Source organism: Perognathus longimembris, chromosome 11, assembly GCF_023159225.1.
Source record: "Perognathus longimembris pacificus isolate PPM17 chromosome 11, ASM2315922v1, whole genome shotgun sequence".
NCBI classification, from domain to species: Eukaryota; Metazoa; Chordata; class Mammalia; order Rodentia; family Heteromyidae; genus Perognathus; species Perognathus longimembris.
The window spans coordinates 5,028,082-5,051,436 of NC_063171.1; the positions used below are offsets into that span (position 1 = coordinate 5,028,082).

A 23,355-nucleotide genomic window follows, 5' to 3' on the forward strand; every position below is an offset into this window, starting at 1 on the left:
TCATCAGGAAATAAAATTACTTTGAGCAAATAACCAATGTTGTATTTAATCTTTGTTTACATAAATATGATGAACTCCTCCCTCTTTCCCTTAATTCCTTCTTTCCCTTTCTCCCTCTCTCTTCCCCTCTCCCTCTCCCTCCTCTCTCTCTCTCTCTCTCTCTCTCTCTCTCTCTCTCTCTCTCTGAAGTACTGGGATTGAACACATGGCTTTGTACATGACTCTACCATTGAACTACATACTCCCATTCATTAAATGTTAATATTCAGCCCAGCCTGAAATTGGTCTGCAGAATTATCCGTTCATGTACAGTTAGGTAATGTTTAAAGGGTGAAGATGTTTTCTTTCCTCCAAAACATACCTGGTCCTTCACAAATACCATTTCTTCATATGGTTCTCTGCAGGCTTCTTTCCGGTTTATAGCCTCTAGTTGTTTCTCTAGCCAGGACACTTGATCGAGCAGTTTTGATTTAGTTTCTTCAGAGACTGCAAGCTAAAGATATGTTCTTCTAAGGGTGTAATGTCTTAAAAGCTCTTTTTAAAAGATCAATTTATAGATATATAGCAATCTCTGATTGGTATCTATGAAATATGAAAATATCTCCTAGAACTTTCCTTATACATGATGAAAAAGAAAAAACAATGCTGAGGTTAATTTATTTCTAACAAGTAAGGTCTTTCTGGAGTGAGAACTGAAATCATACCTCTACCACTCACAAAGAATATAATTTGGAGAAGCAGCAAGTTGGACAGTGAAATCAAGATTTCAATGCAAATGTGAAATGAATTTGGGGATGGAGGAAACGAATGGGATAGGGGAGAAAGATGGAAGCTGTGACTGAACAGGAAGCATTGGGCATACAGATAGACCCATTTAAATTGTAACCCCCTTCTGCAATCTCTTGAAGTGCAGAAAAAATTAAAGGATCTCAATATCATTGGGTCTCTAGGTACTGCTGCATTTGCAGAGTTGAAACTAAAACCTAGATTTTGATTTGCACTTGTCTTGAGAAAGGGGGAAAGAAAAAAAAGGAGAAAAAAGGGGGAAGAGAGAGAGGAAAGAAAGGGGAAGAGGAAGTAAAAGGTGGCAGTGGGAGGAGGAGGAGGAGGAGGAGGAGGAGGGGGAGGGGGAGGGGAGGGGGAGGGGGAGGGGGAGGGGAGGAGGAGGAGGAGGAGGAGGAGGAGGAGGAGGAGGAGGAGGAGGAGATCAGGGCCAGGGAACTGACCTGTAGCTTTTGCCACTCAAGACTGGAGCTCTACCATTTAAACCATAGCTCCACTTCAAGCTTAACTAGAGATAAAAGATTGGCTTGACAGATGCAAATGTCTCACACCTGTAATCCTAGCTACTCCAGAGGCTAAGATTTGAGGATTGAGGTTCAAAGTCAGCTCAAGTAGGAAAGTCCATGAGTCTTTTGAGCTGTTGTTCAAGTGGTAGAGAGCACCAACCTTGAGCAAAAAAAATAGACAGATAGATAGATAGATAGATAGATAGATAGATAGATAGATAGATGCAAAAACAGTGCCTAGGACTGACACAAAGGAGACAGAGATTGAGATTGGTTGATTGAAAAAATCACACAGACCTTCCTGTCCAGACTAGCTTTCAACCATGATCCTCAGATCTCAGTCTACTGAATAGCTGGAAGTATAGGTGTAAGCCACCAGCACTTGGTTGGCCTTTATTTCTCATAAGAGTATAAATCACAACTTGGATACTTTACCTTCATAATCACTCCTATACCTACATTCTCCTCAAAGGTCCCTCCTCCAAATACCATCACATTGAGTATTAGGGTCACAACATATAAATTTTGGGGCAGGAGAAATATTCAATTTGTAACACTCCACATATTCTATATCTAGCCCCCCCCCCCCAGATTAATGTCATTCTTATGCTCAAACTAATGTGATACCAATAGCTCCTAAAGTCTTTACTTGTTCCTACTTTAATTTAGTCTAAAGTCAAATTCTCATCTAATATTGTCCTATATGGATAAGATTCAAGCACAATTCAAGCAGAGGTCAATTCCTCTCCAAATGACTTATTGAGAGTTATAGAGAGAGTTATAAATAGCACTTGATGAACAGTTTTTGATGAAAATTCCAGAATCAATGAACTAAACAACTCAAGAGCATCTGATCCACTGAAATGATGATGACACTGATGATGATGATGATGATGATGATGATGATGATGATGATGATGATGATGATGTCAATCCTAGGGCTTGAACTCAGGGTCTGAGTTTCTCTCATAAGCTTCTTTTGCTCAAAGCTAGCACTCTATCACTTAAAGCACAGTTCCATTTCTAGATTTTTGGTAGTTGACTGGTGATAAGAGTCTCACAGACTTTCCTGTTGGCTTTGAACAGTGATCTTCAGATCTCAGCCTTCTGAGTAGCTAGGATTACAGGATTTCCAGGTAATATATCCAGTTGTAATTATTTTTATGTGAGATGGTAGCTAATCTTGCTACACCATTTTAATTGGATTTCTTTTGCTTTGAATAGGAAAAAACCCTAACAGAACAGAGAAGGTAGTCTTCTCACAGGGCAGTCCTTGCAATTTTCTATAAACCCATCCATCTATCATGAAGCCTTTACTCCCATAATTAAAACACCCTACCACCCAAAATGCTTCTGTGTTTTCTATACTTCCCTTTCTGGAAGATTTTAGTCAACAGATAAATGTGTCAGTGTAATTTTCATTGAACTCTGCCTTGCTTTCCCTTTCAATCAGCATTCAGTTTCTTTGCTTATTTTCTCAAACTTCTTTTTTTTTTCCAAATTTTTATTATCAAACTGATGTACAGAGAGGTTACAGTTTCATACATTAGGCATTGGATACATTTCTTGTACTGTTTGTTACCTTGTCCCTCATACCCCCCTCCCTCCTCCCCCTTTCCCTTCCTCCCCTCTGGAGGTGTTCAGTTCACTTACACCAAACAGCTTTGCAAGTATTGCTTTTATAGTTGTTTCTCTTTTTTTACCCTGTGTCTCTCAAATTTGGTATTCCCTTTGAATTTCCTACTTCCAATACCAGTAAACACGGTTTCCAATATACTCAGATAAGATTACAGAGATAGTGTAGGTACAACCACAGGAAGGTGATACAAAACATTATCTATACACATAGGACGTTGAAAGTAGTTACAACTGTGATATAACAATTGTTTCCATAACATGGAGTTCATTTCACTAAGCATCATCTTATGTGTTCATAAGAGTATAGCTATTGGGCTCTTGTGATCCTCTGCTATGACTTGCCTAAACCTGTACTAATTATTCCCAATGAGGGAGGCCATAGAGTCCATGTTTCTTTGGGTCTGGCTCACTTCACTTAGTATAACTTTTTCCAAGTCCTTCCATTTCCTTACAAATGGAACAATGTCATTCTTTCTGATAGAGGCATAAAATTCCATTGTGTATATGTACCACATTTTCCTGATCCATTCGTCTACTGAGGGGCATCTGGGTTGGTTCCAGATTCTAGCTATGACAAATTGTGCTGCGATGAACATTGTTGTGCTGGTGGCATTACTGTGATTTTGTTTGTGGTCTTTTGGATAGATACCCAAAAGTGGGGCTGCTGTGTCATAGGGGAGTTCTATATTTAGCCTTCTGAGGAATCTCCATACTGCTTGCCAGAGTGGCTGAACCAGTTTACATTCCCACCAACAATGAAGTAGGGTTCCCTTTTGGCCACATCCCCTCCAACAATTGTTATTATTAGTTTTCCTGATATATGACATTCTTACTGGGGTGAGATGGAATCTCAATGTTGTTTTGATTTGCATTTCTTTTATGGCAAGTGATGTAGAGCATTTTTTCATATGTCTCTTGGCCATTCTCATTTCCTCATCAGAGAAGTTTCTTTGTAAGTCTTTAGCCCACTTGATGAGGGGGGCTATTGGTTCTTTGCGGTTTTGTTTTGGAAGAAGGTAATTTTTTTAGTTCTGCATATATTTTAGAGATGAGGCCTTTGTCTGTTGAATGTCCGGTAAAGATCTTCTCCCAGTCTGTGGGCTTTCTGTTTATCTTGCGAGCTATATCCTTTGCCGTGCAGAAGCTCTGCAGTTTGAAGCAGTCCCATTTGTCCAACCTTTCTTTGATTTGTGGCCTTTCTGGGTCTTTGTTAAGGAAGTTCCGTCCGGCGCCAAGGAGTCCAAGTGTTTCTCCTACTCCTTCCTTCAGTGTTTTCAGGGTGCCTGTTTTGATTTCAAGGTCTTTAATCCATTTGGAATTGATTTTGGTGCAGGGTGATATATAAGAATCTAGTTTTAGTTTGTTGCATGTGTTGAACCAGTTTTGCCAGCACCACTTGTTAAAGAGGCTATCTTTCTTCCAAACTATTGTTTTAGCTCCTTTATCAAAGATTAAGTAGGCGTAGTTCTGTGAGTTCAATTCTGGGTCTTCAATTCTGTTCCATTGGTCTTCAGGCCTGTTCTGGTGCCAATACCAAGCTGTTTTTAGTACTACAGCTTTATAATACAGCTTGAAGTTGGGTATTGTAATTCCTCCAGCACTGTTCTTTCTTCTTAGGATTGTTTTTGCTATTCTAGGTCTTTTATTGTTCCATATGAATTTCTGGATTGCTTCCTCTATTTCATTAAAAAATGGTGTTGGGATATTAATGGGTATTGCATTGAATTTGTAGATAGCCTTTGGCAATATTGCCATTTTGATTATATTAATCCTCCCAATCCAGGAGGAAGGGAGGTTTTTCCATTTCCTTAGTTCGGACTTAATTTTGTTTTACAAGCTTTTAAAGTTCTCATCAAAGAGGTCTTTCACTTCTTTGGTTACAGACAAAGGAAGGTCATCAGAGATCAAAACAGTCAAATGGGGGTGAAACCTCTACTTACCCCTACTGCTATACTGTGTTGGCCTTTCCATATCTGAGCAGTGGAATGTGGCATTTACTATGGTTGTTCATGATAGCAGTGTGTTCTCTTTATTGTAAGTGGGGCATGCTGGGGATGGTACGTTTTAAACTTAGTTTTAGGTGTTATAGTCTGAGGACCTGCATATGATAGGGGGAAGGAAGCTTGGCCATTCCTAGAAGATTTGAATGTGAAGCTTGAGTTCAAGTAAGATTCTTTGACTTTGGCTCATCTTCTTTGAGGAAGGGATGAGTCCTTTCTTATTAATTAGAACACATGCATCTTATTATGCAGGAACATTTTAGAAAATGTATGCATAACTGCATACATACACACGTGTGTGTAGTTGTGTGGAACACTCACATGTTAATTGTAAATAACCTGTTTTTGTGCCCAATTTATCTAGAAAACTAGCTCTCTCTGACTGCTATCTTGAAAATAATTCATGACTGTGAATTAGTGTTCCTGGCCAGGGGAAATGACCTTAGAGCACTATTAGTGACTATTATATCCCCCATTTAGACCATACTGATCCAGGAGAGGTTATGTTACCTAAGACGACAATTAGAGTCCCTTTTTGAACTTTCCTGGAAGGTGACTAGCATTCCTATTGAGTCATGAAACTATAAGTTTATAGGTGACATCCCCACCTGCTCCCTGTGTATGAATTCATCTTGTCTACCTTGGAATTAGTCCTTAGGAAAAGAGAAAGATGTAGAGATAGGAAGAGTCATGATCTTAGAGTTTCCTCTGAGTTTATAGAATCTAGTTGTGAATGAAAGTTTCTACTTTTGACAATATTTCTGTGTCTTTTTGAACAAAGCAGTAAGATTAGAAGAGTGATCACAGTATGAGTAGGAGATTATTTTAAGAAGTTTGAGAAAAACAGACCCATATCCAGTATTGAAATAGAAACGGCAATAAATGATCTCCCATCCAAGAAAAGCCCAGGTCCAGACAGATTCACTGCAGAATTCTACAAGGCCTTCAAAACAGAACTCACTCCAATATTTCTCAAACTCTTCAATGAAATTGAAAGAGAACGTTCACTACCAGACTCATTTTATGAAGCCAGTATAACCCTCATCCCAAAACCAGGCAGAGACTCATCACGGAAAGAGGACTACAGACCAATCTCCCTGATGAACATAGATGCAAAAATTCTCAACAAAATTCTGGCCAAATGACTTCAACAGGTCATCAAAAAAACATTGACCTCTTTCTGCCTCTAGGACACAATTTTCTGTATTTCTTAGTTTCTCTAGCTGAATTTTCCTCTTCTTTAAGTCCTAAAAATTGAATTTGGAGGATGTTTTCCTGGGCTCTTGTTTCTGCCTTATCTACATGACATATAGTTTTTAAGAGATCTCATTATATTGAATGGGTCAAACTACTCACACATTGAAGACCATCTTCTTTTCCTGTTGCCGTGTCAAAATGCCTAACATAAATAGTTTAAAGGAAGAAAGATTTATCTTGGTTGTTTACAGAAGGGCAGTCCAGAATGGTGGAAACAATGTGGTAGAACAGAGTGGTTCACAATAGAGTGGCCAGCAAGAAAACAATGGGGAAAGACGGGGGCCAGAGCAAGATAAAGCCCCAAGATGCACCTCAATGACCTGCTTCCTTCAGTAAGACTACACCTCCTGTGCTTACTACCTCCCAATCATAACATGAATCCATCCAGGGATTAATGCACTCATTATGTCAGTCCTCCTGGTATAACAGTCTCTGTATCACAGAAACACTCAAGAGGTGTGCCAAACTCGTTTCCTATGTTTGATTGTCAAGTTGGCAATTAAAGTTAACCATCACACACACATACACACACACCTTTTATACTCCTTCTTTTCTCATTTTTATAACTTATTTTTATTAGCATATACTAGGTATACAAGGAAATTTCCATTGTGACATTTCTGTATATCAATGCAGGGCACCTTGATCTAGTCCTTCTATCACTCACTCTCAACCTTCACCTTCTTTAAACAATTTTAGCAGATTTCATTGAGATATTTTCATTCATGCTTATGAAGTACTTTGGCCATCTTCACTTTGATTTACCCCTCTCTGTTGGTCCTCCACTCTTATGCTGGTACTTGCCCCCCAAGAGAGCCTGATTTACTTAATTTTTCTGTGATCCTCTCTCTCCCTCCCTTCCTTCTTACCTCCCTCCCTCCCTCCCTCCCTCCTTCCTTCCCTCTCTTTCTCTCTCTCTATTTCTTTCCTTCTTTTAATAAGTGTAACAACAGTACTGAGTCTTGAACTTGTGGTCTTGGCATTGTCCCTGAGATCTTTTGCTCAAGGCTAGCACTCTACCACTTGAGCTCTACCATAGCTCCTCTGCTTCCATTTTTTTGTGGTTAATTGGAGATAAGGGTCTCAGGGACATTTCCTGCCAGGGTTGGCCTTGAACTGTGATAATCAGGTATTAGCCTCCTGAGTAACTATGATTACAGGTGTGAACCATGCTTGTCTTTTCATTTTTTAGTATATATTATGAAAAGGAGTACTACCATGGTATTTCACACATGCATAGAATGTAGTCAGATTAACCTCTTATTTTTTCTCTCTCCTCTCTGTGTTCTATTGCTTAATAGCTTTCAATGAGTTTCCTTATGCCATATTCATACAGGCACAGCATGTTTTGATATTATTCATCCTCCATCATTCTCTTTCCTTTTCCCTCACTTATTCCCCCAAACAGTTCTATAATTATGATTAATAATCATATCTATGTATCTGTGTATAGCTTTTAGGTCTAGATTTTACAAATGAGGAAAATATTTGGCTTTTTGATCTTGATGTAACTTGTTCAATATGTTGATCTCCAGTTCCATCCAGTTTCTTTTTGCATGATAATTGTGTTTTTCTTTGTGGTTCAGTAGTATTCCATGACATATATGTCAGGTTTTCTTTATCCACTACTTTGGCTATTGTGACCAGAGCTGCAATAAACATGGGTATGCATACATCTCTCTTGTTACTGATTGACACTCTTTCAAAGCGGTATAGTAGGTGTGATTTTAGCCTCTGAGGAACCTCCCTACTGATTTCTACAGTGCTTGCATTAGTTTATATTTCCACTGACAGTGAGAGAGAGAGAGAGTTCTATCCCACTACATCCTCACCAGGGCTTATTGCTATTTGTTTTCTTGATGATTGACACTCTGATTGAGGTGAGTGGAATCTTAGTGTAGTTTTGATTGGTATTTCCTTATGACAAGTAGGTTCAACACTTCTTCATCTATCTATTAGCCATTTGTATTTCTTATTCTGAGAAGTGTCTGATCATTTGCCCTTTTATTAATTGGGTTATATGTTATGCTGTGTAATTTAAAAAATTCTTTTTGTACTCTAGATATTCTCTGTTGTCTAAAGTTTCCTTACTTTTTCCAGTAGGCATTCCAAAAACTCAAATCTTGCACTAAGTTCTGAAATATTTGGTGTTGGATTTTATACAGCATGAGAGATAGGGGTATAATGTTTTATATTTCATTACTGAGAAAAGATCTTGCCAACTTTTATCCAGCCTGATCTCAGATTCATGATCCTCCTCTCTCTGCTTCCCAAGGAATTGGGGTTATAGTCATGAACCATGGTGCCCAGCATGTAATGTAGATTTTCTTACTCAGATTCATTTATCTGCTCACATTATCTGTGCTCCTGTGTTTGCTTTCCTCCACAACCTACATACATATACACAAGCAAGAAATAATGCAAGATAGATTTTTCCAGGTTGCTCAAAAGCTACTCAAAAATAAACTAAGACATGCCAAGGATCGTAGAGGTCATATCACAGAAGAAGGAGGGACTTCATGAAAAACAAAAGATTCACTTGTGCTAGAGACTTTGCAAGATGATTCAAGCAAGTATTATATAAACAGAGGCTAACACTTTAAACATTTACCTAACCTACCTGTGGAATGGACAAGAGTTCCTATTTAGTTCACCAAACTTGCCTGGTCACATTTCCATTTTAAAAACAAATGCCTCATTCTACTTCTATCCTAGACAAGACAGATTTTACACTTATTATTGTTTTCCCTTTAACTGATTATTTCCAGCCACCTCCACAGGCCTATAACTGAGGCTAGAGCTACTCCTGGTATAGGGAGCTGAGCTTCTGAGGAGACCTACAAGCTAAAAGACACAACAAATGGAAACTTACTGGCTTGCATTTCTGGGAGCTGCAGCAGATCTAGCTTTCGGTGGTTTCCTCTGAGTTTATGAGGAAGAACCAATGCCATGTCTGTTTTTTAACTTCTGACAATCTCTGGCACTCCCTTGTATTCCTGGACTCTGCCTTCACCTTTGCATGACTTTCTCCCTATCCTGGGGAAAACATGACTGAATGCATCCAATTTTCCAAGTTATTTTTTGCGGGGAGGCAGGGGGAACTGGTGTTTGAACTTTGGGCCTTGTATTTACTTGGCTGGCAATCTACCAATTGGGACATGTCTCTGGAGCTGCTTTTTGCTAGTGATAGAGATGAAGCCTAACAATCTTTTCTGAACAATGATTTTCCAGATCCCAGCCTCCTGAGCAGTTAAGATTACAGTCATGAATGACAAATGCCCAGTGACCTTTTTTAAGGAACACTGATCTCCTCTAATTTGGAGACCACTTAGTATGGGCCCATACTAACTCATTATATCTGCAACACCCTTATTTAAAATCATTCTCTCTGCTCCTGGGCTATAATGGCAACAAATGAAATTCAGGGTGCTGCAATTCAATCCACAGCATTCTTAAATTATTTTGGAAAAAAAAAAGCCCTGATAATAAAGATAATAAAGGCATATTTCACCCTAAGTGGAAACACAAACATTTAACCTCAGGTCAATAAATAAATGAAATATAAAGTTATACATCTAGGCATAGATTCCTAAATTTCCTACGATTTCTCAAAAAAAGTCATGAATAGATAAGAATATTATAGAGAAGTAAAAAGACAGGAAAAAAATCAGGCAACTAATCACTGACAAATCTAAAAGTCAATGCTTGTAAAAGTTAAAAAAATATCAAGTTCTGAGAAACTGAAGTCCACATTATGAGGGACATCACATAATTCTAAAGAAACAACGCTACTATTGCTAGGTACAATGAAAATAGCTCTTAATACACAAACAAGTTTGCCAGAAGTATCAACTTGATCTCAACTCAAAGCCCCCAACCTAGGCAAATGCTCATTCTTGACTATCCTCTCCCCTTCCCCACCCCCTTGTTCCCTCACAGTTTTTCACCCATCTGGGAAACTTCCATATCCTAACAACACTAGAGAAGCTTCTTATGTTGACTATCACCCAACAACCTCTTGTCCCCAAGTATAGAACCCAAGCTGACTCAAGTTTCCAGACAGGGGCCTTCTTTCTAGGACAGAGTTCCTCTAGGCTTGTCACATCCATAGCACCATTTCAGGGAGCACAGTGTGGGTGGGCTTCCTCTACTGGGTGGGTGGGGGGGTGTCTCCCAGAGTCCTGGAGATGCCTCTGTGTACTCTTGCCTGGGAGAAGTGCATGCTGGTAACTTCCATTCCCTCTCTCTCACCTCTTCTTTGTCTCCAAATCATTGCTAGTTTATTTGAAGAGTTTATGTTCTTAGAAACCAAAACTAGAAAATGAAGAGGGCAAGTGTGTAAGTGTGTGTGTGTGTGTGTGTGTGTGTGTGCCAGGCCTGAGGTTTGAACTGAGGGCCTAGGCACCATCTCCAAGTGTTTTTTGTTTTGTTTTGTTTTTCAAATTTTTATTATCAAACTGATATACAGAAAAGTTACAGTTTCATACGTTAGGCACTGAATACATTTCTTGTACAGTTTGTTACCTTGTCCCTCATACCCCCTCCAAGTGTTTTTGATTAAGACTAGTACTCTACCACATATAGACTAGCACTGTAACACACACACACACACACACACACACACACACACACGCACACAGCCAAAGCAGTAAGTAGAAGGTGGAAATCTGTGGGGTTAAGAGTCTGCAGTTTTCATTTTTTGAATATAAGCAATACTACTACTACTACTACTACTAATAATAATAATAATAGGATAGTAAAGTTCCTGGAAGGAGTAGCAACATGGAGGAGGCAGGGAAAGGGCAGCACGGGAACCAGAGAAGCTCAGGACCTGAACAACAAACGCCAGGGTGGAACACCGCTTCTCCGTGTGCCAGCCTAGGGAACGGCTTTGCTTCTGGTTATTTCGGTGTGTTTGTTTTAGCTAGTTCCACGGACAGGAAGGAATGGAAATCAATTTCATAGTTCATTGTCTATTTCCTCTAGCCTGTTTAGCACCTGCACATGCGTATTGCACTGTGTCACCCGTGCCTCTGGGGGTGAAGGAACGCTCCTGGAGGTGTTTTTCCTTGACTGCGTTGATGGAGGGTGATCACTGAAACCGAGATGCTGGCAGCTTCTTCAGCCTTGTTGTATTCTTGCTAATTATTAAAAACCTTAACTACATGTATGTATGTAGGCTTTATCTAGCTAATGTTTGCTGAATTTGAAAGTAAAATAGAAAAAAAAGGCTCTTCCATGAATCCATTTAAAACTAGCAATATGTTCTATATATGTATAACATAAAGCATATTTTAATTAAAATACCAAACACAACATAAAAAGAAAACGTAATAGAAAGAATGGTATTGCATTGTGGTTTTCAAACTTTACTTTCTTGATAAAGGACAGTAGGGTCTTTATATCTACTGAATTCAGAGCCATGTAGTATGGAATACTCTTGCCTACCCAGAAAAGAATGATTAGCAGAAAAGAGGGGGAAAGGTTATAGAAGCAGAGCAGAGAAATTTGGGGCAGAAACAAAGAGAAAGAAATAGATTAGATTTTGTTTCTAAGGAACAAGCTGTTCCTGCCTCTTAAAGACAGAAAGAAAGGAAAATGATGAAATAGTGGAGAAACAAGTAGATGGTCAGATAAAAAAATGGTGTTGAGCTGGTCACCAGTTTGGGTAGGAAAGTTCATGAGGCTCTTATCTCCAATAAACCACCAAAATGTCATAAGTGGAGCTGGCACCCAATGGTTAGAACATCAGCCTTAAGCAAAAAAGCTAAAGGACAACATCCAGGCCCTGAGTTCAAGTCTCGGTACTAGCACACAATGGTATTGTCAGATCTGTTAGGATCACAGACTTGTTCTGCACAGTTAAAGGAGGCTAAATTGGGATTTTTAAGCTGAGGAGAAATATGAGTTTGTATTGTAAAATCTTTCCTCCAGCTATCATATTAACACATCAATAAAGAAGGGCCACACTGGAAGTGAACAGAGGAAAAACTGCTGTAAATGTTGGGTGTAAAAAAGTGTAAAAATACAGATACAGAGAAGCAAGACAGGCTCAAGATGGCTAGGATAGGCATGGTTCCAGCATACTCTGCCACTGATTGGATGTGGAGGGGGGAACACTCACAGTAGCCACAGTAGCAGAGTTCTGATTTCAGCTACAAGGCGCATGGGGTCACCTCTCATTGGCCTGGTGGCTGAGGGGAAGAAATAGATTTGGAGACAGAAGCAAATGGTTTGTCTTTTGGAGAGGCTGGGTGTCAGTTAACTGTGAGCAGCTCAGAGGATCAGATCAGTAGGCAGTTAGGGAGTCAGGTTTTGGGGTAGGAAGAAGAATGAGGAAGACTGGCTCATTCTCAGTAGTTGTGTGCCTCAAAGCCAGGTCACCAAGGGGGAGCACAGAAGGTTGGCCCCTGAAGCGGAGCATCTGTTTGTAAAATAGCATATGCAAGTTTCCAGAGCTGCTTGGAGAACACCCTGAGTGACAATGCCCAGCGTGTATCTAGCAGAATGTCTAACTCATTTTGCAGGCTATGTAATAATATATTTTGGATGGATAGATGAATAACAAATGGAAGCATATAATTGCTATGATTTGGGTATGGCTTGTCTCCCACAGGTTCATGGGCTCAAAGCATGGTGCCCAGTGTGGGGATTTGGAGTGGTATAGCTTTGGGGGAGGGGGAACTGGTGAATTTAAATGTTGAGGGTCTGAATGGATTCATGCTGCCTCACAGGAGTGAGCTGGGTCTTTTAGGGGTGAAAAATTCATCCCAGAATGGGGTGTTATATGGATTCCTGCCACTGAGATGCAATCTACTATTGTAAGACCCTGTTCTAACAAGTAGATGCCCGTACTTTTCTTACGAATCTCGACAGCTGTGAGCTAAATAACCTTCATTTCTTTATGAAGTGCCAACCCTCAGGTCTTTTGTTATAGCAAAACAAAATTGATCAAGACAGACATTCACTTCCTATTTTACTTAGAAACATCAAGAATAGTTAAAGTGAGTTTAGCATATTGGAGAAAACCTTATGAAGAAAATGCATGTTAATGCCACACACACAAAAAAATAAAGCCCATCCAGAAAGATAAGGGCTCTTATCAATGGTCTCTTAAGGAACAGGTCATTTGTTTTTTGTTAATATCTGGAATATTACACTAATTAGCACTAGTCAGCTATTTAAAATTGACCTCTGTTTGATCTTGACATTTACAAGCAAAAGGAAGTCTTTGGTTATAAAACAAGCCAGCAGTCTACACACCCAGCCTACAACAGAAGCTGGCTTGTCATTGTGCCTAACTCAATTCAAAACACTTCTCTTCACCGGCTTGGAAATTTTTCCTTCCCTTCTCCACATTATGCCCAGTAACCCGGTAGCATGAATGAAGATAGACATTGGCTTACATGGGAAGGTTTTTTGGGGTGGGGTGGGGGAGGAGACAAGTTAATTAAAGAGGGAACTCTGACTATAAAAGTCAATCAGAATTTTGGCTAGCCAAACTGCTTAATAAAGTTACTGATAAGTGAGTTTTATAGTGACAAAGAAACCCATTCCAGGCCAAACAGATTGCTTGTGATTTTTATGGCATTAAAGTCTACTTCAAAATAGAACAAAAACTCATTCATAAAACCTCATGATCACAATCTGGCATATCAAGCATAATTCCTGAGTTTGCAGAAATGAATACTCCTACCAAGGGCACATTACTTACTTCAAGTAAACTGACATCAAGGGGCCTACTGTTGTACGTGTACAACAAAGAAGAGCCAGGACATTTTGAGGACCATCTCACTATTCATCACATCATTTCTTACCACTCAGTACACATTTTCAGTATCCAAGAATTTACTAAAGATCAATTTCCCTTCTAAAGAAAATACAAATCAAACAACAGGATGTATAAAGAAAATAGTGGCAATTTCTTTTAGGGAAATAGACATGTAATATTAATTTTGGTGGGTTATTTTTGGTCTTTGTTTGTTGGTTTTGGTACTGGGGATCCAATCCAGGACAAAGTACTTGCTAGGCAAGTACTTTGCCACAGAGCTACATCCCAGCCATAATGAATAATTTCTTGGTTAGGAGTGTCAAGCACAACCCACCAGTTTCTTGGGTTTTCTTTATTGCTTGCCCAAGCTTTATAATCACACACACAGTTATGCCTGCAGAACTGAGGGTAAATACTAGTTAAGTCATTACAACTCACACAAGAGAGCAAACTAATGTTGCTTTCCACCTCACCTGCCATTGTTTAGCTCTCTTTTGTTGCTTAAGACATTATCTTGTGGCTAAAGAAGTACTATAAAGAAGACAAAACTGGAACTGAGAACCTTAAGCAATCTGAGGTGATAACTTGCCTAAGCTTTCCAAACCAATAGAAGAAAGCAGCATGGAGGTTCCTCAAAAGACAAACCATCATCCTATGATCTATCATCCTATGTGTCATTCCTAGGCATGTATCCAAAGATTGGAAGCCAGGATATTACAGAGATAACTTGCACACCCATGGTTTTGCAGCATTATTCACAATAGCCAAGCTAAGGTATCAGCCTAGATGACCTTCAACAATGAATGGGTGAAGAAGATATGCTATATATAAAAAGTGGAGTACTACTCAACCATAAAGAAGAATAAAATTATGGTGTTTGAAAGAAAACGGATAAAGCTGGAGATCATTGTGTTAAAGTTCGTTAGATTCAGAAGGACAAAGACCACAGATTTTCTCTCATATGCACAAATATAACTCAGTAACTAAATGAGGGGCAAGGAAAAAAGAAAAAGAGAATGATGGGAAGAACCATAACAGTGTAGAAACCTACAGTATCGATGTATGAAGATGGCACAAGACAACTTGCTGAATGCTGTTGAAAATAGGTGGACAAAAAAACAGGAAACAGAGAAAAACAGAAAAGGCTAATGTGATCAATGGACAATATATACACGTGAAATATCATCCCTTTATACAATTAATATACACTTATTTTAAAGAAAAACATCAAAATGAGGAAGTAGCACTCAAAAAGAAAATAGAAACCAAAAAATCCAGTAGAATAAAACACATCTCTCTGTCTCTCTCACACACACACAAACACACACACACACACACACACACACACACACACACAGAGTTACAATCTCTACTTTCCTAAGTAGTTACCCTAAGGTCCAGTAGTGACCCATAGCAGTCTTTTTTCATCGAGGTCCCGCCAAGTATTCAAGACCATCTGAAACTCTGTGTGTTCTCAGGGCTTGTTTGCTGTCTGTGTCTTCTCACAAGAGTATCAGCTCTACAAGTCAGGAACCTTCCTATCTTGTTTTGTGCCATATTCATACCTCTCAGTACAATGTCTGACATATAGTGGGTCCTTGGTAAATGCTTGTGAACTGAAAGCATACAAATAAACAAAACACAATAAGCTATATATCTTGGTCTTGGTTTTGACATTGAATAGCTTACAAAGCCATCAGTGCCTGAGACTAGGTTCTTGCAAAAATAGCGAGTCTGCAGGGGCATTAGTGATGAGGAGTCAGAGCAGACAGTGAAGATTTTTGTCACACTGAAGTATCTTTGTCACTGCCTCTCATTCAATCTTAGTAAAGGCCATAAATTACTTGTCCCTATTCATATAATTCTAAGAGGGAGCAACCCTCGTCACTGTCACTGTGCAACCCTTGTCACTGTCTTCTGCCTTGAGATTTGCTTTCTGTCCTGGCTCTGACTGAGACAACAAACTGCTTCACAGAGCAATAGTTTTTGTCATCCTTCTTTTTTATTTTGGCCAGTCCTGGGCCTTGGACTCAGGGCCTGAGCACTGTCCCTGGCTTCTTCCCGCTCAAGGCTAGCACTCTGCCACTTGAGCCACAGCGCCACTTCTGGCCGTTTTCTGTATATGTGGTGCTGGGGAATAGAACCTAGGGCCTCGTGTATCCGAGGCAGGCACTCTTGCCACTAGGCTATATCCCCAGCCCTTTGTCATCCTTCTTATGTCTTTCCTACATTAAAAAGGTGTCTAGCTGAGCACCAGTGATTGATGCAATCCTAGCTAACTCAGGAGGCTGGGATCTGAGGAAAACAATTTGAAGCCAGCCCTGGCTTGAAAAGTCCATAAAAATCCATTTCCAATTAACCAGAAAAATAGTGGGACAGAGGCATGGTTTGAGTGATAGAACACTGAGAAATAAAAAGAAGAAGACAGCATTTATTTGGCTCAGTCTGAGATGCTGAAACAAATACATACTATATATTTGTCTCTTTCTATATGAATTAAACAACAACACAATTTTTCCAGACACCAATTCCTGCTGAATGGCACACTGTTCTGGACCATAGAATACAATGATTTGGAGTTTAGAAATAAGCCAGTCTAACCATGTCAAGATGATTCCATGGTGAATAAGTTCTCTGATCAACAGCTAATTCTGGAAGATGAACCTCCCCATCCCAAAGAGCATGCACAAGATAGTTACTCTGCAAACAAATATGGCCAAGGGCTTGAATAAGAGAGGCAGAGATTGCTATTTGTCCACCAAAAAGAAATCCTCACATGTGTGCCCAGGTAAATAACTGTATTTCTCAGATCTTATGCAAATAGAAGTGGTCAGTGACATATATGGATTTGCTACTGAGGTTGAGATTTCTAAAAATTTCCTTTGCTAGGGGCTTCTCTGCTTTCTGCTGCACTCTCTGTTCTATGCTAACCTCTCCTTCCCCACGATGCCTGAAACAGAAACTAGACAAATGGAGCTGCTGGGATCTTATACTACTGAAGATGGAAGCCATGTATGTGAAGTCAAAGAGACCAATTAAGTCTCCAGGGGCTGTCTGTGCAGCTTCCTGGCCTGGGATGGGGTGGGGTGGGAGCTATATCTAGACTTGCTTTCTGTGAGGGAATATTCAACACACCTTCCTTGTTTGGGCCAATCCTTATTTGTTTTGTCCCCAAACCTAACTCACAGGTGTTTGGTCACCCTTGCAGCTGGGGATGCAGGGAGCAGAAACTCTAGCCTCAGGGTTTGAGTCAGCATCCGGTGCTTAAATAAGATGGGTCCTGTTAGAAATGCAAATTCTTAAGCCATACTTCAGATCTGGAAGAGGTACTTAAGCCTGTGAATTGACTGAAAAAAGCAGAAAAGCTTGACAACCCTGCCACCATTGTGTATGTGCCTCTGCTCTGAGCCATCCTCTCTGCAGTCACTTCACCATCACCTTGTAGTCTGGGAAGGACAAGACTTACCACTGATCCATACATCTTTATAGGAACTGAAATTACTCCCTAAGAGTCAATAAAGTTTCTTCAAGACAGTCTACTGACCAGAAGATGGCTGGCTCATCTTGACCAGAGGTGACCAGGAAGCAGCCTCACTGGAAGCCTCCTGGAATAAGGACTGAAATAACAGTCAACCAAGCCGTCTTGTTAACAGGTATAATCATGCACACACCCCACCCCTCCTTCCTCTGTTCCCTGTCTACTTAAACCTATAACTTACATCTGTACCCCAAAGGGGTTGATGATGTATCCAAGTGCTGTATTTCCCTAGCTACCATGTAATGAATCTCCTTCCTCTGCCCTTCACATGCCTCTCTATTTGCCACCTAAAGAGGAATGGCTGGAAATGACACATGCAAATCTTGGAGTTTGGACCTAGAGTCTAAAAACACTGATTTGTAGAGTCACTGAATCAGAAACCCCAGGGGAGGGTTTAGTGATTTGTCCAACACACCCTTCAGGTTCTAGTGTGGGAACCAAGGTAAAATTCTCAGAAACATTACTTTATGATTCTTAGGAATAGACAATGAATTTTTTAAAGTTGGGGCTCTAATGTCCAATTCACTATTTACTGACTACATGACTTGGGAAATGTCAGTGTTGAGCCTCCTTGTGTTTACCAGTAAATGGAGATTGTAATAACTGCCCCACATAGGGTTGTGATGGGACCAAATGGAATGTGTATCAGTCTAAGCAGTACCCAGAACATTGTAGGTGCCTAAGAAATGCTCAATCCCACTCACTGCCTAGCGGTTACAATGCACCACTGAGCTCTGCTTCTAGGCATGCATTCCTGTAGGATGGGAGTGTAGCCACCACCCTACCCCATTCCTCTTCTGTTCCCATTATTTTTTAAGATAAGAAAGAGATCATTTCAGGCAGGAGATTCTAGAAAGAGGGAAAGGAATTTTCTTTGCATATGTACAAACAGGGGCCACAATAAATGAGAAAATTGCTTATATATGCGGTCTCTAAAATTAGATTCTAAATTTTAATTTAAAAATTAAGAAACAAAACTACTACATTCTTTCTACTGAAATTTTTTTTCTATTCTTAGTACCATCAATATCTGAGTTTCACCAATCCCACTATCACCTCCATGAAAGCCATAGGGTTAAAAGTATTTTTATGTCCCTAAAGAGGCCTCTTCCTGTGTCTTGCTTTTGTGTCATTTCCATCTGGCAGAAAGGATAGTTGGGAAAAGGTCATCTTCCCACCTGGCTTCCTACCTCATGAAATCTCAGCCCACCAGAATGTTTATTCCGGAACTGCTGGCCTATGGCCAAGATGATGCAAGGCCAAAGAGAAGGGGTGACCCCTGCCCTGCCTGCCTTATGAAGGGCAGGGGCGGGAGGTGTGGCCAGGTGAGGGGACAAGGCTGCCTCTAGGTATGCCAGTTACCTAGGTAACACAGGTACTGGGTGGAGAGTTTAGACAGGCAAGGGCATCTGCTTGGAGCCCTCCCAGGGTGAACCTTACAGTAATATACACAAATATTTTCCTATTTGTGGCACCCAGAAGTTGTCCCAAACTAATTCTTCCTACATAGTTATGAATGCATTCCTCTCCTTAGTGGAAGAATGAGTGTAAACCACCCCTCTCCAGTTTGCCAAAGAAAACCCCGAGATGACCTGAAACCAGCACTGCTCATTCAGCAACTAGTCTGGCAAAAATCAGAGAAGCAGCGAGGACAGACAGAAGCCTCAAGGGATGTTTAGTGAAAAACAAGATTAAAGAGTGAACTAGGGGACTGGGAATATGGCCTAGTGGTAAAGTGCTCGCCTCATATACATGAATCCCTGGGTTCGATTCATCAGCACCACATATATAGAAAAAGCCAGAAATGGCGCTGTGGCTCAAATGGTAGAGTGCTAGCCTTGAGCAAAAAGAAGCCAGGGACAGTGCTCAGGCCCTGAGTTCAAGCGCCAGGACTGGCAAAAAAAAAAAAAAGTGAACTAATACTTCACTAAAAGAAGAGCTGAGAAAGGATAGAAGAGAAAGTGAGTGTAATAGCCGACTACTTTAAGAGAAGGGATGCATGACTGGGGAAGCAGGCCGACAGGGGTGTTTTAGTGATTGAGAGAAACAAGACTGAGAGTGGGAGAACTGTGGCTGTGACAGAATCCGTGCCATCCTGTGAATGTTTTGAGAGACATTAGCAAGGAAAGTAATTTCTTATACATACCTGTACATATATACCACACACACATATACCACATACATATACACACACATATATACCATTTTTGTGGTTGAAGAGAGTTGTGAATAATTTATGTGGCCCAAGACATGAAAAGAATGATACATGTCTGTTAAGACATGGATAACATTCAAGATAAATTGAATCTTGATGGAATGTCCATTGAGACCCTTCTGTACAGTCCATCCTGGCTGATAGGACAAAATGTCATATGTGGAGTCCCTTATAGACAATAGAAGTCTATGTCTGACAGTTCTTGTGAGTCACAATCAAGGCGCCAACAGATGGAGTGTCTAGAAAGAGCCCATACCTGCTTCACAGATGGCACCTTTCTTCTCTGTGCGCATGGTAGAAGGGCAAAGGAGCTCTCTCAGGCCTCTCAGGCACCAACCCTCCACCCTTGTAATCTAACTACTTCCCAAATACTCTACTTTCAAATGCCATGATATTGGAGGTTAGATTGAGAGGCATGGTTTTCAAGTTGACACAGTTATGCAGATCATAGCATCTACTGAGACACAGCTATCTATCTCATCAGAATTCTATGATTACCCCATAATAGTATGTTTAACTGCTTATCTTAGATACAACAACAGCTAGGGACATACAGTGAAATACCCAAAGTCTTAAGGCTAGCAAACAGAACAGAAACAAAAGCCTGAAGTTTCCAGTTTAGAGCAGGAAAACCAGAAGTCCTTAGTAAGTGGGAGGACCCCCTGCTAACAGGAGTATTGCCTGGTGAGCTCTCCCCTGAGCTGTCGACATTCGTATTTCATTGTGAAACTTCTGGTTTGCTTGGCATCTTCTTAGAATTTCTCTGTAGAAAAGCCATAGGGTCAATCTGCTTGTGTGGCCCTAAATAATAGTTGCTGGCTTTTCCTACATCTACTGGTAATAGCAGCTAGCACAAAGGCAAAAGCTACTTTTTATGAGCATCTCCAAAAATGGTACTTTTCTTCTTTCTTTCACTTTGTTGTTGTTGTTGGTGGTGGTGGTGGTGGTGGTGGTGGTGGTGGTGGTGGTCATGGGCTTGAACCCAAGCCCTAGCAGGTGCTATCCTTGAGCTTTTCTGCTCAAGGCTAACACTCTACCACTTGAGACACAGCTCCACTTCCATTTTTTTAAGTGGTTAATTGGAATCTCACAGCCTTTCCTACTTGGGCCAGCTTGGAACCTCGATCCTCAGATCTCAGCCCCTCTAATAGCTACAATTACAGGTATGAGCCCACCCAGGGTCCAGATATTTTTACATTGTTATTAAACACTTTTATATTGTTTTTTGCCCCCTGCCCCTTTCTTTTTCTCTATGTACTACTCATTTCCCAAGAATATGGTTTTCTTCTCACTGAATTTAACCTATAGGAAATATAATCAAGTATTTCCTACATCAATTGTGGAGACATTTGGAGTTACAAATACCCAGGACATGAGCTGGAATGGGATGACCCTTTCTCACTTCAGCCAGCTGAAGTGTTGCAGTTATTTTTTCACAGCCTTGACAACCTCAGATTATATGTCTTGACTGTAAAGCATCCTGATCGAATGTTCCTTTTATGGCAATAGTAACATGACTACAGAGAAATAGAGAACAATTGATAACCAGAGCTGACTGCAGATCTCACCAGGGGAAAATTACCACATCCTGGTGTTTTTATTGTTTCTTTGTTTCCCTCTTTCTCATTAAAAAAATAAATTTATGTAAAGTGAGGCATGGGAGTATCAAATGCTTAGTGTATATGACAATCAAGGCTTCTGTACTTCCCATTCTGAGTTAATTCTGGGTTCTCCAGAAAGCAAAGCCAAGAGGTCAGGTTTTGGATAACAGCAAACATTTCCCCTTTCTCAGAGGCAAGGTCCACAATACTGTGAGCCTCCACTCCTTCATTCCAATGCAAATCTTTGACTTGTCATTTCTTCTTCTCCTTCAGCCCAGTCTTTCCACCTAAGCCAGAGTTAAGCTACAGAACAACATGCATTACTTGGGTTATTTGTGAAAGCCAGCTAGCAATCCAGCATGCTTGTAATCAATCCTAATTAATGACATGTAAAAGTGTCTTAACACATGCAAGTAGGTTAAAAACATTCACTCACACAGGTACACAAAGACACAGACACATGCACACGTACATGCACACAGAGTCATGTTTGTTAATGACAAAAAAAAATCTTTCACTATTGTTGCTTCATGGTAGAGCCTGGTAAGGAAGACAGTGGCACCCAGTGGACAAATGTTTGATTGTTGGAGACAGATCTCCATTCTGTTCCCTTCTGAACAGTTGTAGCTAACTTTCTTAAGAAAGGTCACTTGTGTGCCTTTCCCTATCTGTTTTTTTTTTTTATAGTTTATTAATTAAACAAATTTTTGACAAGGTATTGTGCAAAAGGGTACAGTGACATAGTAGGGCAGTGTGTATATTTCTTGTGATATCTTACACTCTGTTTTTCTTTCCCTTCCCTAGGTCAGGTAGACATATATACAATACACAGTGTACCAAAAACATATACAGTAGCCACGTGGCCTATGCCAAAGGAAATTCACCTAGGGCTTTAAATGTAATGTTGACAATAGGGTTTGCTTATCCTTGTCTTATATGAGCTTACATACATAGCTTTTGAGCTATTGTGATAAACGGAGAGGTATATTTTTGACCTTTATATGTTGAATAGTTGTATGGTTTTAGTTACATAATGTAGGGTCGCTGACCCAAACCTGTGGGAAATACCATTTGACATAAAGTTTTTGGCTTCACAGACCTGGTCTTTACTGTCTCCTCCTCCCCCCACCTTAACAGTCATATATCAAGGAGATCATGCCCCTTTGTTTTCTGTGTTCTAGGCTTGTCTCACTCAACATTATTTGTTCAAGTTCTGACCATTTCCCTGCGAATAACAATATTTCACCATTCCTAATCACTATGTAGTATTCCATTGTGTATAGGTACCATATTTTTTGGATCCATTCATCTGTGGAGGGGCATCTAGGTTGTTTCCATATTTTGGCTATTGTGAATTATGCAGCAATGAACATGGATGTGCAGATGTCTTTTTGATAACTTGAGGCCTGTTGTTCAGGATAGATGCCTAGGAGTGGTATGGCTGGGTCATAGGGTAGGTCTATGTTGAGCTTTTTGAGGAACCTCCATACTGTTCTCCAAAGTGGTTGTACTAATATGCACTCCCACCAACAATGGAGAAGGGTTCCTCTTTCCCCGCACCCCCTCCAGCATTTGTTGTTGCCTGAGTTCAAAGTATAGGCCATTCTAACTGGAGTAAGGTGGTATCTCAGGGTTGTTTTTATTTGCATTTCCTTTACTACCAGGGATGTTAAACATTTCCTCATATGTTTCTTTGCCATTTTTATCTCTTCTCTTGTGAAGTCTCTCTTTAGCTCCTTTGCCCATTTAATAATTGGTTTACTGGGCTTGGATGGGATTAGTTTTTTGAGTTCTCTGTAGATGACAGATATTAGGCCTTTGTCTGTTGCTGTGCTGGTAAAGATCCTTTCCCATATGGTTGGCTGTCTTTCTGTTTTGGTGGCTATGCCCTTAGCTGTGCATAAACTTTTTAATTTGTAGTAGTCCCATTTGTCGAATCTCTCTCCTATTTGTTGTGCCCCTGGGACTCTATTCAGGAAGTTCCTTCCTGTGCCTATAAGTTCTAGCGTCTTTCCTACTCTGTCCTTCAGTAGTTTCAAGGATTCA

General features: G+C 40.2%; 1 protein-coding gene across 3 annotated transcripts in view; it reads right to left on the reverse strand.

Annotated features, from left to right (window-relative positions):
• Positions 1-23,355, reverse strand: part of Ccdc192 (coiled-coil domain containing 192) — a 226,845-nt gene that overhangs the window by 137,921 nt on the left and 65,569 nt on the right. For all 3 annotated transcript variants that reach the window (XM_048358139.1, XM_048358140.1, XM_048358141.1), the window contains exon 4: positions 362-493. In XM_048358139.1, the coding sequence (XP_048214096.1) occupies positions 362-493 (132 nt within the window). The remainder of the gene's footprint in view (positions 1-361; positions 494-23,355) is intronic.